Source organism: Daucus carota, chromosome 3 (genome assembly GCF_001625215.2).
Source record: "Daucus carota subsp. sativus chromosome 3, DH1 v3.0, whole genome shotgun sequence".
Classification (NCBI taxonomy): domain Eukaryota; kingdom Viridiplantae; phylum Streptophyta; class Magnoliopsida; order Apiales; family Apiaceae; genus Daucus; species Daucus carota.
In genome coordinates this window covers 62,339,831-62,353,734 of record NC_030383.2, presented here as the reverse complement: position 1 = coordinate 62,353,734, position 13,904 = coordinate 62,339,831, and the positions used below count along the sequence as shown (strand labels likewise).

The window sequence follows — 13,904 nt, the reverse complement described above, 5'->3', positions numbered from 1 at the left end:
ATTTAATCAGTTCGACGAATTATGAAATATTGATTAATTGACGATTAATCGTGATTAATCACGATATTTAGAACAATATAACAATAGCTATACATAATCTATAGAAAAATATTCATTCAAGCAAGGGGATATTTTGATGAACATTATTAAGCAAACCACAATGATGTACGTTCGAGTTTGACCGAGACAAGCTGACATGAAATCCAATATTATTTTACTTAGTTCAATCTCACGCTAATTAATTACGATATTACAAACCATATATAGTGCTGAAATACATAAGTAACAACCTGAAGTGTCCATTATCCCTGCGCTTGCTGTAGACGTTTAGGTTCTGTTCTTGCATTTCTCCATGGCTCTTGGTGCTGATTAAGCAACAATAATACAAAAGTTAGACACTGATCAAGAATATATACATATATATATTTTATGTAGATAAGCAAAAACTAAAGAAAGAAATATATCATATAGGCAATTTTAGGAATGAGAAACCTCCCGATTCACGATTTATCGGAAATTTTTTCGATAAATTGAGATTTTTAGACTAATCGGAGCGTAACGATAAATCGTTAAAGTGTTTTTTAAATTTTAATGGAAAATTTGTTGGGGATCTTTAGAAACTGCCTAGGGGTGGTTTGTAGAAATATTAAAATTACTCCCAACTATTTTCTAGTGCCTAGTCTCGAACCCTAATTTCTTTTTGTTAGAAGAAGAAATTATATACATGCATGATACCTATCTACTCAATCTTGTTCTCGTCTGAAGAATTTTTGTTTTACAAATTATAAGATGAGACGGATGAACCGTACTTGTAATCGATGATCTACATTATGTAAATTGTTTTCAGTTAATCACGTTTAGGTCATAATAATAAACGGTACGTAGTACTAATTATCATGCTTGATTGTTCTTAAAGAGCACTCTCTCCGTCTCCCTGAATTGTATACATTGGGGAAGGGGACGCGACACGGATTTTAATGCTTCTGTAAAGTGTAGTTGTGTAATTTATTTTTAAAATTTTCTTTTTCTGAATTAAAGTTTGGATGTTATATTTTTATTCAGAAAAAGAAAATCTCAAAAATAAGTTACGGAACTATGTTTTATAAGAGCATTGAAATGCGTGTCGAACAGTTGAAAAGAAACGTATACAATTAAATGGGACAGAAGGAGTATGTACTAATGAGTGGAGTAATGCTATTTAATTATTTGATTTATGTGCATATAAAAATCTCATTAATTATTAATATGAGGGTAACTGATTTGTAAAAAATTGAGATAATATTTAACGAACTAATAATATTAAGCATGCGCATAATAGTAGGAGAAAGTAAAGTACTGACCAAGGCCTATTGCTTCGGCTCCTTTCATTATGCGCAAGCGCTTGCAAGAACCCACAAACATCCTGCAATTCCAAATCAAAAATTGCAAATACTTGTAAATAATTAATGTGTCAAAATTAGTTTTTTTTTCTCGTAGTGGTAGAAGATAAAATACGAGAGGATAGGAAAAAAAGAGCAGAAAATTACTCCCAAGGGACATCGCCCACGAGCATCCAATCACCATCCTTGTCTTCATAAGTAGGAACATAATCAGAGTTATTGAGCAAATCCATCAGCCTGCTCTCGTTCATGAAATCCATCATCCCTTGGCTCCCACAATTACCTTAATTCAAAAACACATACATAACAAAGTCCATGAACGTGTCTCTCCACGAGATGTCGAGAATTCAAACCTTAACTGTCAAAGACAAGACGGGTGTGTGCGTTAAAAAAAGGTGAGGGTGAGGGTTTACCGATAGTGAAAGAGTTGAACATGTTGCCTAAGGCATCAGAGAGTTCTTGATAACTCTTGTACATCTTGAGATCCACTTTTCGAAGATAAGGTGCACCATCTAGGCTCACCTTCACAAAGGTGGCGCCCATGGGACTGCTCATCACTTTCTCATTCTCCTCATCACCCTTTTTGGTGGCTGCTTTCTGGAGTGAGATGATGTTCTTTCGGTATGATGATCGCACTGGAGGCCAGCCCACAACTTGTGCCCTGAATATTCCATGCAATCATATTCATCACTACAACATAACTGCCTTTTTACGACAGAAATTAAGTTCTTTGATCGATTGAAAAATCGACTACCACTTGATTCATATAACATCAAAATTTCTAGCTATTTTAGTTTTCATCATTTTTCGGTTAATTGAACAATATCTTCCGTTTCGTCCAAGCAGAATAAGAAGTATCCGCCTTAGTGGATAGAATACTTTCCGTTGTTGTGGGTTCTCATTTGAACATGACCTGTGTATAATTGATATGCATGTGCTTGATTATTAAGCCCGGTGTTATAATAATCTTATATATGCTAGGTAGTTGAGGTGTATATATGATTAACCCATCATGGCAATAACTTTTCAAAACTATATATGCATGCAATCATCAAAGAAGCTTTAAGTATGGTAATCATCTTTTAGAAATGAGTAAATTTTATCTGAACATAAAGAAAAAGCACCACATACATGAATTTATAAATTCATAATTCGTAATCAAATTCTTATATATAAAAACTAATCAATCTTACAGCAGAACTAGCAATGAGATCTAGCTAGCTAATTAATCTCTTTCTATCTTTAACAAGGGAACAAGTCAGTAACAGAAGATAAACAAGTTAGTTCACTCTCCTTCACTCATATACATGATGAGCCCACAAAAGAAAAACAAACAGATAAGAAAAAAGTAAAGCTGAATAGTATCACAAAATTAAAAAAAAAAAAAAAAGAAGCACAAATCTTACTTGGCTGGAGGCTTCACAACTGAATCAGTAGAGCCAGCACCACCAAGAAGATTCTTGATCTCCTCAGACTCTGCAGCCTGATCCACAATCTCACCATCACCTTTCGACGAAACAAGATTCAGCTTCAAATCCACATTTGCAGCCTCAGCAAAACCTCTTTTCCCATTAACATTTGTTGCACCAGAATTGACAATATTGCTCTTCAGTTTGCTGATATTTCCGGGGAGGCCGAGCCGGAGCTCGGTCTCCTCGAAGTTCATCTTCCCCTTCATCTCCCCTAGAAGGCTCACAACTTCCATGATATCAAAATAAATATCACACAATTATTTTCTTGTTCTGATGTATGATGGCTAGCTATATATTTCTCTTGAGTACTTGCTTTTGTTTGTTGTTGATGTGTGGAGTACTTGGTGTTTTCTTTTAGAAGGTGAGACAAAGTGATCACAGTACCATATATGTTTAATAGTAGTATTATTCAGGCTAACTTATATGCTGAAATAGATACATACAGGTTCGGCTCCTATCACCGTGCATGTTCTAAAAATCACAGATTTATTAAAAAGACTGGATTAATTTTTAAAGAAAAATTATCAACCCGATTTAAATAAAAATTTTAATTTATTAAAAAATCTCCGGTAAATTTTTTGTAAATTCTGAATCAGTAGGTTAAACGATTGGTTTCGATTCTTATTTTTTACGGATCAATGATGACAAGTACTTATTTATTCATCATTTATCGATATTTTTTATTGTAAATATTAAGTTTAAGTCTAATTTTTCGGAGGGATAAAAATATTTATTAACAAAAATTGATTCTTATTTTAACTTTTCATAAAAAGTTGTGATATATTGCGATGAATCTAGGGACCGTGATAAATAAAAGGAAAATGTTTTTTATTAAATTAACTGGAACTCAAGTGGTGTGTTCATTTACTGCTGGGCCCAGCTAATTTGTCTTCTACTTACTTCTATAATCGTACATGGTCTTGCCACGCTGTCAAATCCTGAGCTGGAGCCTCCTATCTAGATGGGGTATACAATTATATAGTAATATACATACAAAACCTAAGTTCTATTTCTGTACATATCTAAGTAAATAAATTGAAAAAATGTGATTATGTAGGGGTATAAGTTAAACAATTTTGTTTATGCAGGGAGATTTCTACTAGATTCTTGGACTTGGTCTTTAGTTCTATCTGTTACAAGTGTTTCGTAGATAAAATCAATGCAAGTAACACAAAACAAGTCGACAAGCCTAGCCAGTGGGGTGCCATCGGAAAGCTTTTCAGTAACCTTATATATATATAACTGCCATATTAATTTCAAATTTTAAAATATGATAGGTATTTAATGATATTAATTTTTTTATTAAACAATCTCATCATGACAATGAGTTATATATATATATATATTACAATTTAATTCATATTTACGAATTTTAGTCAAAATCGATTTTGCAAGTCACAGCACTATAAGAAAAGCGTTTTGACTGGTGACTATTTTTGACCGTTTCTAGCTAAAGTAAAAACGGTTGAAATTAGTTTATCAAAATAAGTAAAAGCGATCAAAACTGGTCGAATATAAAGACCATCCAAAAAAACGATCGATCTCATATTATTCAGAATGAAATAATATTATATATGCTAAATTTTGACCGAAATCTTTTCTTAAATGACATGACAAAAAAAGATCTCATGGAACCACTCGTACATTGACAAGGGGCTAAGACCCGATATTCATATTTGGTTCTCTCGAGCCAGCAAAGGGAAGAATAATTAAGATTTGGAAAAATAATTTGAGAACAATTTTTGAAATATCTAATGTTTTGGTTCAGAATTATGAGCCTAGTTACGACCCTTCTATAAACAGGGTAGTAGAATTTTTAAAGCTCAAACATGTCTGTTGAGTTTGTTTTTAACTTTTATTTTTATTACAAGTGTTGAGGATACGCCGCAGGTGGTACCAGGCCACCACAAAAATCAAACAGATAAATGATAATATCACAATGTCAGTTAACTTTAGTTTTCTGGCTTGTAGCTTGATGAAGCATTTCAAACTCGGATTCTATTTTAAACTACAGATTTGTCTCTTTCATACCATACTCCCAGCTAGCAACTCTTTCTAGATAGTTAAACTATTTGATGTTGTGATTATAATTAATTAATTACTACTGCTGATTCGATCAATCATTGGGATTCAAAATTTAACCCTGACAAAAACGGCTTTCAAGCAACCACTTGAGTTTCTGGTGTTTCATTACACATCCGTTCCATTAAGGTTAACGAGCGATGGATATAAATATTTGTGAAAAGTCTTTTATATAATACTAGCTTATAACGCGTGCAATGCACGGTGTTATTTTATTATATATATTTTAAAGTTATCTAATTTTATTGTAAAAATAAAATTATGATAGAATAACGTGGTTTAATAAATGTTTTATTTAACAGTTGGATAAATTCTTCATACTTAAGTTCGTCAAATGGCTAATTGAAAATTAGGTCGGACATATATATTTTAATGAGAGTGTTAAAATATTTTCTTTTACATGTTATAATTTAAGGTGGCCTATAAACTCAGATATAAACTAACCAATCAACCTTTGATATTTCGTTATTAATAATTAATAATATGGTATAAAACATATGCATGAAACCAAATACCTCCCCATCATACTAACCTAAATTTAATGTTTTGGTTTAATTGATAATAAAAATTATACTATAACATGTTATAAATTCAAGAGCTCCGTGGGTCGAATACCAAACGATTCACCAAACTCAACTAACTGACCAACTAAGTGAATTATTATTTTCGGCTTTAATAGTGTAGTAATATATAGTATATGACAGATTTGTAATATTTCTTTTAATATGAGATCATTAGAGGATTTAAAAATAATGTTATTAATGTATTTTGATTGAATAATATCACATGTTATTTATTAATAATTATATTTAATGATATTATATTTTTATATATATGGCGCCCGTGTTAATTGTAAAAACTCGGTTTTTTTAGTTAGAAAATCTAAAAAAGATAAAGCGTTTTGATTAAAAAGACAATTACTATGTTGCTCGATATTATTTTAGAAGATTGAGTTTTTTTATTTAAAAAATATATAAAAGATAATTTATTTTAGTTAAAAAGAATAATTGGTTATATATATAGATAGGCCCGTACTTCGGCACAAGTACCGACCGTCCGACCAATATAATAATACTCCCTCTATTTTTTATTATTTGACTTTTAGACTTTTGGCACACATCTTTGCGTATAAATATGTCGCCCATGTCCGTATTAATTGTAAAAGATTAATTTTTTAGTTGGAAAATTTATAAAAAGATAATATATTTTAGTTAAAAAAGTAATTACCATGTTTCTCAATGTTATTTTAGAAGATTGAGTTTTTTAGTCAAAAATATAAAAAAGTAATATATTTCAATTAAAAGGATTATCCGTTTTCCGATCCGATTTAAGAGGATATCTGAATATCCGGATATCCGGTTAAACCGGAACCAGAATGAAAATTTAGTGATCCGAAAAACCGGATATTCGGTTTATATTTCATAACCGAACCGGATATCCGGTTATGCTCACCCCTACGTACTATGACCCAAATTAAAAAGAATACTTGGTTATATAGATAGACCCAAAATAATTGGTTATATAGATATGCCCGTATTTTGACCCAAGTACTAACCTACCTAACTTTTAATGTTTCGGCTTTAAAAGGATTATTAATTGGTTATATAGATAGGCCCGTATTTTGGCCCAAATTAAAAAGAATAATTATTTATATAAATAGGCCCAAAATAATTGGTTATATAGATAGGCCCGTATTTTGGCCCAAGTACCGACCGACCAAACTTTTAATGTTTCGGCTTTAATAGTATAGTATAGAGGCCCAAATTAAAAAGCATAATTATTTATATAAATAGGCCCAAAATAATTGGTTATATAGATAGGCCCGTATTTTGGCCCAAGTACCGACCGACCAAACTTTTAATGTTTCGGCTTTAATAGTACTAGCCTTAAACCCGTGCAAAGCACGGACGACTATATAATTTTAAATTTAATATATATATATATATATATATATATATATATATATATATATATATATATATATATATATATATATATTAATGATAGTAAATTTATTTATTTTATTTTTTAACTAATTATAAATTATATTTAAAAGAATAATGGTGGAGTTTTTATCTTGTAGTGTATCAAACTGGTTGGAGATGTAAGACTATGAGAACTCTACCTATAGCAGACTTTTAGTTACAAAGTAAATCACCAAACCAACATGACGAAACCAAAATTTTGTACGAAGACAAATTATACCCATGTTGGCTTATTATAGTATAGTATAGATAGTATAGATAGATGTCAAGTCTAAATTTTTAAATGAATATAGTAGAAGATTACAGTGTCTATCAGTAAATAAAAGTACTCATTAATTCTAGAAATTTTATCTCCCGCAGTCCCGCTAAAGAAATGGATCATAGATCGTAGATTGTTGCCAACTATGAGTTGAATAATTATCTAAGTTACTAGAATAATTATATATTAAAATTATTATTGTTGAAAAATAATATATATTCTTAATAATATGTAGCTTATTTGTTATAATTAATTGACTCTAAAAAGTTAATATAATAACTTATATATTTTCTGAAAAATAATACATATTACTGAATAACACATGGCATTATTTTTTATAATTAAATTAAATGCGATTTTATTTGAGTAAGAAAAAGGGACCAAAAGATTTTTTTTTTAAATCTTATTTATTTACATATATTGATCAAACGGCTAGATAGAGCTCGTTTAATTAAGTCAATATATATTAAGGAGACACCGACATATCATGATCGGATTGCATAAAACCTAGGACATGCATGGCTATTTAGGACGTGCATCTAATATACTTAATCATGCTGAAACATAATGCATTATACGTGTTTATATATGTATATGAATATACTCCGTTGAAAAGGGCCGAGACACAACATGAGCGGTGCTGCTATAATCAAATGAAATATACCCAGAACGGCTATAAACCAAATCTGCATGAACACCTAGCTAGCCTATGCTGCCTCTTCAGTTTTGCTATTTGTCGATTAAGTTCACATTAGAGATTATGTTCACATTATATTTTTCATGTGAACGTAAATATTTGATCAGTATTTTGAAAAGTTCTTTGAGTCATTAAAAATAAATAAATACTTAATAAATGGACGTAAATGTTTGATCAGTATTTTGAAGAGTTTTTTTTGAATCCTTATAAATAAATAGATACTCAATAAATATAAAAGTACTGGTCTAAACACGAATATGATGGAGACAATTCTTATATAACAAGTTCCGTGATCGTTATATCAATTTCTAAGATTATAATATCTTTTTAATATGTTCAATAGTGTTTTTAAACAGCCGGAAAGTAAAATGAATATTTATTTGTCCCGTGAACAATCAAAATGAATATTTTATCCGTTGAGGATTACAAGCGCTCAACGTATTAAAAATGTGTATAATCCTAACACACCGGAGCCAATGATAAAAAACAAAAAATTATATAAGAGGTCCCAGCATGCACCCATCGTGACACTAAATATAATAAGACTAGTCATTTATAATCTTAATAGTATTTTTCAACACCTGCATTTATATGAATATTAAGAATAAAAATGGTTGAAAAAAAGATTGAAGGATCCAATAGGGGCATGTGGTGAGATGCAAAAGAAGAGGTCCTACAGTCTACAGAAGAGGCGGAGCATGTGAAAGTGTTGGAGGACTGTCACCTAAGAGTCAAACCCTATTCCATGTGCGCCGCTGTAGGGTATCCCCACTAATAAATCACACTTTTCTCTTTTGCATAATTTTCGATTCATTGGCCCTGTTTGTTTAAGAGAAGCAGAAGCTGCTTCTGGCTTCTGCTTCTCTTGACCCGTTTGTGTAAAGAAGTAGAAGCACTTTTAAGAAGCTGAGAATACTAGCTTCTCTCTCACAGTTTCTGCTTTTTTTCCAAACACTTTATTAACTTATTTACTTCTCACTTCTTTTAAGCTTGCTCAAACGACCCCATTACTTCCCTTTTTTACCTTTATTTATATCTTGTATTAAGACAAAATCTACTACTGTATATTCCCTTTTGCATCACTAGCTAGTCTAGCGGGATTGTGCGGGAGATTTGGACCGCGACTGATTTAGGTCAAAATTTCGATTGAGCCGTAAAATTATTGAAAGGTCACTTTTACTTGTCATCCTAACTTTAAAGTTCCCCGATTGGAATAATCAATTGCTAAGATGTTTTTTTATTAGGTTTTTAAAATTTGATTATAATTTTAAAAATAATATATTATATATAATAAGTTAATCTATATATCAAAATTATAATAATATTGTGAAATATTCAATTCTTGATCAATTAATCTAATTTCTAGTCAATATTTTCATCAATGATTATTGATTTGTACGATCATACTCTCATTGTATTGTAGACACAAATCTGGGAGCAGTATAGTAAAAATTGTTACTTTCGGTGTAGTTTGTGTGATTTTCTGAATACATATTTTCAGTGACAAAAAATTTTAAAAGGCGATATTTTTATTATTATGTTAAAACACTTAAAGATGTGTATTAAAAATTAACCGACTTATTAAAAATATGAGAGTATCTCACATAATGATTCATTTTCTCTTAAAAATCCAGAGGACATAGTAATAAAAGAATTTTTTTTCCCCTGCTTATATAAATAATTAGTAAGCAAATTTTATTATCATTTCCAAAAATTCACATAATTTTAGTAATTTCTAAAATTCCCACTCACAATAATAATCCATACGCATATCTAGAAATTTTAATGTTGATGATAATATTGTATTGGCTATGTTAGTTGAATAATTATTTATAATGAGGAGGCTTGAAATACAAATAAATATTTGTAGTGTAAACATAATTTTGAAACTATAAATGAGAGAGTAGTTTTTAAAAATTAAACTGAAATCATAAGTGAATAACCAATTTGAAACTACAAGTGTACTATCCTCAAAAAACTTAGGGAGTAGTAATATTATTTATTATATTAAGTACGATATGTTTGAGGATTATGTTACTGTAATAGGCTCTGCTTGTCTGCAAACTCGAACACAATCTGTCAACTGATAAACTCTTTTATATGAAGTAAGCCAAACCTTGATAAAGTAGATGCATGGATATTAGTTTTTAATAACTGTTTAGGTTTAATCAACTGGCCGGTTCGTAGGTTTGGGACTAAACCAGCTGCGGCCGAGAGTTTTCTCCGTCAACAAGGCATAAAATTACACATTTTATACATATATGATAAATTTTATAAGAGTATACAGAGTATTTTAGGGATTAAAAGTAATAATTAGATGATATCCTGAGGAACTTGCAACAAGAAGCAGCAGGATTTAAGAGCATATATCGTGCCCCGTGGGGGTGTTTAATAGTGACTAAAAGGGACCTTCTTTCTTGGTTCTTAATTAGAATAGTAATTAAGTTTGATTTTGGCAGATCCTCCTGACATTCGTAATATGTTTAATATTTTTAATATTTTCATAATTTATTTATGAATGAAAGTAGACAAGAATTTAAATAAATGTACGGGATAATCAACTTTTAGTTATAAAAAATATGAGGAAAACCGGTTGCTTAACATTTAACATGTTGTTATGCTAAACACTTGGATTTGGTAAAATAAATTTCATTTTTAGAGGACGTTTATTCATGTTTAAGGTCGGGCTAGCAAAAATCGAAATATCATATAAATATGTTGGTATTTGAATTAGTAATCTAATAATATAGAACGTGTTCTCATCCTAAACAAACCACTTCTTCCACACTGTTGAGATACTTATTTTTAATAGTGATCCTCATTCTCATCTATCATTTAAACATTTTTGAAATGCACCATTCTTTTTCCACGCAAATTGTGTACTTGTTGTGTAAAACTCAAGTAGAATAGAATTATAGATACTCACACCAAACACAGTGGATTGAACTCTTTGACTTCTAGCTTGTCTCGAACATTCTAATATCCACTATTCCTAGTGTATAACTAAAATAGTCTTATGATCTTTGGACCACAACTCACAATTGACAATATATCTCAGTTTTTATCTCTTTTGTTTGAATCGGTCTTAAAGAAAGGAAACCCTAATTTAACTGATTCGAGTCGATTTAAACAACCTCTTTTTTTGGCACTTTCACTCGTTAAAAATGTAAAATCCAAGGCATGAGTGACATATATTTTCCAACATATCTTACATTAAACAGCAGATGTAGATAGTACACGCACTTAATATTATATGGAGTATATGTTTGGTTCAGAACACAGAAACTCAATATTATCGATATATCACATCGGATAAAAATAGTTTGGACGTGTCGAAAGCGAAGATTCAGTAAGTACGATAAGATCGGGTATAGGTTATGCTTTATATGTCAATTGATAGGACTGAATAGACAAGTTAACTGTAACATTGTGCAGATCGTTTTGTACAGCTCTTCATCAGTGTTCTACGTTACACATGTACTACCTCGGTCTCAAATTACATATCCTGTTGACTTTGGGCACGTAACTTTATGTGCATTGTACGGTCTACTTCCAAAATTTATTTTTTTATTTTTTCTTTTATAAATAAAAATTTCATATTTTAATTTTTATTTGCAAAAATAAAATTTTAAAAATAAGTCACGTATCTATGCGGTCAATTAACCTTAAATTGTGTGCCCAAAGTCAACGGGGCCATCTAATTTGGGATGGGGGAGTAATACTTTACTAATTTGTTCCTCTCATTTTTTTTACATTTTTTTAATTATTTGACAAGCATTTTAAGACATATATAAAAAAAATTATAACTTTTTTATTTGAAAATTTTCTTTTTTTTTTTATAAAATTTTAGATAATCAAATATACATTGAGATGAAAAAAAAAATCAAATCAAATTATAATTTATGAGAGCATTCAATGCATGCCGAACATGTCCCTGTATGTAAACGATTGATGAGTCTGAAAGAGTACGTAGCTATTTAGCTACATGCTCTGCTCCATTTAATTTTATACGTTCACTATTTGGCATAGATTTTAATACTTCTACAAAATAGGATTCTATAACTTATTTTCAAGGTTTTCTTATTCTAAATAAAAATTTGATATTTAAATTTTTATTTAAAAAATTAAAAAATAAATTATAGAACTGTAATCCCACCATTTCTTCTTAGTTGTTATGTTTGCAAAAAACATTGTCTCATTCTTATTCCAATGCATATTTTTCCATATTTACCCCTGGATTGTTAGTTCCAAAGTTTGAATTTATCAACAATATAGACATTTATGACTTAATACTATGTAATACAATAAATAAGGGTATGTAAACAACTTATAATATTTAATTCTTTTTAATATGCGTATTTTTTACAAATATGACAACTAAAAGAGATGAAAGAAGTACTTTAGAATAGCACTTAGGTATATGTACCGCTCCTTCTAAGTATACAATTGAGGGAGACCGAGAGTGTATATCCTAGCACGCACGTATATAGGAATGACTTGGGGAAAATGAATCGATAAAATTTAAGTTTGAAAGGTGGCTAAGTTGATAATATAGTTTTTTTTATTATATCTATTCTAAATTTAAAATTAAGTATACAATTGAGGTAGATCGAGAGAGTATATCCTAGCACGCACGTATATAGGAATGACTTGGGGAAAATGAATCGATAAAATTTAAGTTTGAAAGGCGGCTAAGTTGATAATATAGTTTTTTTATTATATCTATTCTAAATTTAAAATTAAGTATCTAATTTTTTTTGACTGCAGAATTAAGTATATAATTTTCATTACATTATTATTGTGAAATTATTATTAGGATATTTTCTTTGCATTTCTAATATGTGTTAAGTTAATATATTTTACGATGGATTTAGATTTTTTTTAAATATTAAATTATTTATTATTTATATATATTCGGAACTTTGATTCGTTATGCATGATCTTAGGCCAACTCCAACCATAGATCTAAATTTGGATCACCAAATGATCCAAATTTAAGACGAGATCTAAATCCTATTCCAATCATGTGATCCAAATATAGATCCAAATTCATTCATATGTATAATATTCATAAACTTTGATTTTAAATATTTTAAAAAATGATTAATTAATTTCATTATTAATTATAATAATATAATTAACGACTAAACAAAGATAAAATATTACAAAATAATTCGAAAAAGTTAAAACGGTACATAAAAATAAATTAAAAGGATTAAAATATTACATTAAAAGAGTAATTCTCAGAATTAGTATATTTTTCAACAAATGCTCAATTAGTGCATTTCGAAGTTCAAGATGAGCTTAGCGATTGATAAATTGTTGAAATTTTATGTATTTTGAAGTTTCATGTATTTTGAAATTTTGGTTTATAATTAATTGTTCTTTTAATTATATTCTAATCTTATTAATTTATCTTTAATAACATTAACAAAATCATCAAATAATAAAAATAATAATATTTTAATGTTAAAAAGATTTAGATCAGTGAATAATAGTGATCCAAATTTGGACCAATACTATTCACTAATCCAAATTTGGATCACTTTTTAGTTCACGGTTGGAATGGTTTGGAGCAAAACTGCCCTCAAATTTGGATTTTTGAATCCCTATGTCCTCATTGCTTGGATATGGAATTGCATTTCCTTCGTGATAAGGTGCAATGCGTGTAGAATGGTCCACAGAACTGCAGCAATACATTGAGGTGGGCCATGCAATACAATAGCACTACTGTTCAATTCTTTAACAAATTTTGTTTGAATAGATTATTATTTTTTTTATTCGGTAGGTAAAACACACTTGTATAAGACTAGACAATGAAACATATGGGAAAGTGAGTAGCTCAAAGTCTTAAAGTTGTAGACCTTACTTACCACACGTGTGGATTTGGTCCTACATCTCCCCATCGCCATTTAATTCGTCACACGTGTGTGCCCACATCATTGTCAAAGTAGGGTTCCTCGTTTGTGAATTATTTTCCTGGTAATTTATAATTAACCTACGTGCTCAACTCTGATGCAAACGGTGATA

General features: G+C 29.8%; 1 protein-coding gene across 1 annotated transcript; it reads right to left on the bottom strand.

Moving 5' to 3' along the window:
- Positions 1-99: 99 nt before the first annotated feature.
- Positions 100-3,294, bottom strand: LOC108210653 (auxin-responsive protein IAA16). Its single transcript, XM_017382033.2, has 5 exons — positions 2,786-3,294; positions 1,793-2,040; positions 1,527-1,662; positions 1,341-1,402; positions 100-365 (listed from the first exon to the last, which is right to left on the bottom strand). The coding sequence occupies exons 1-5, from the start codon at positions 3,082-3,084 to the stop codon at positions 328-330; spliced, it is 783 nt and encodes a 260-aa protein (XP_017237522.1). The 5' UTR covers positions 3,085-3,294; the 3' UTR covers positions 100-327.
- Between the last annotated feature and the right edge of the window lie 10,610 nt (positions 3,295-13,904).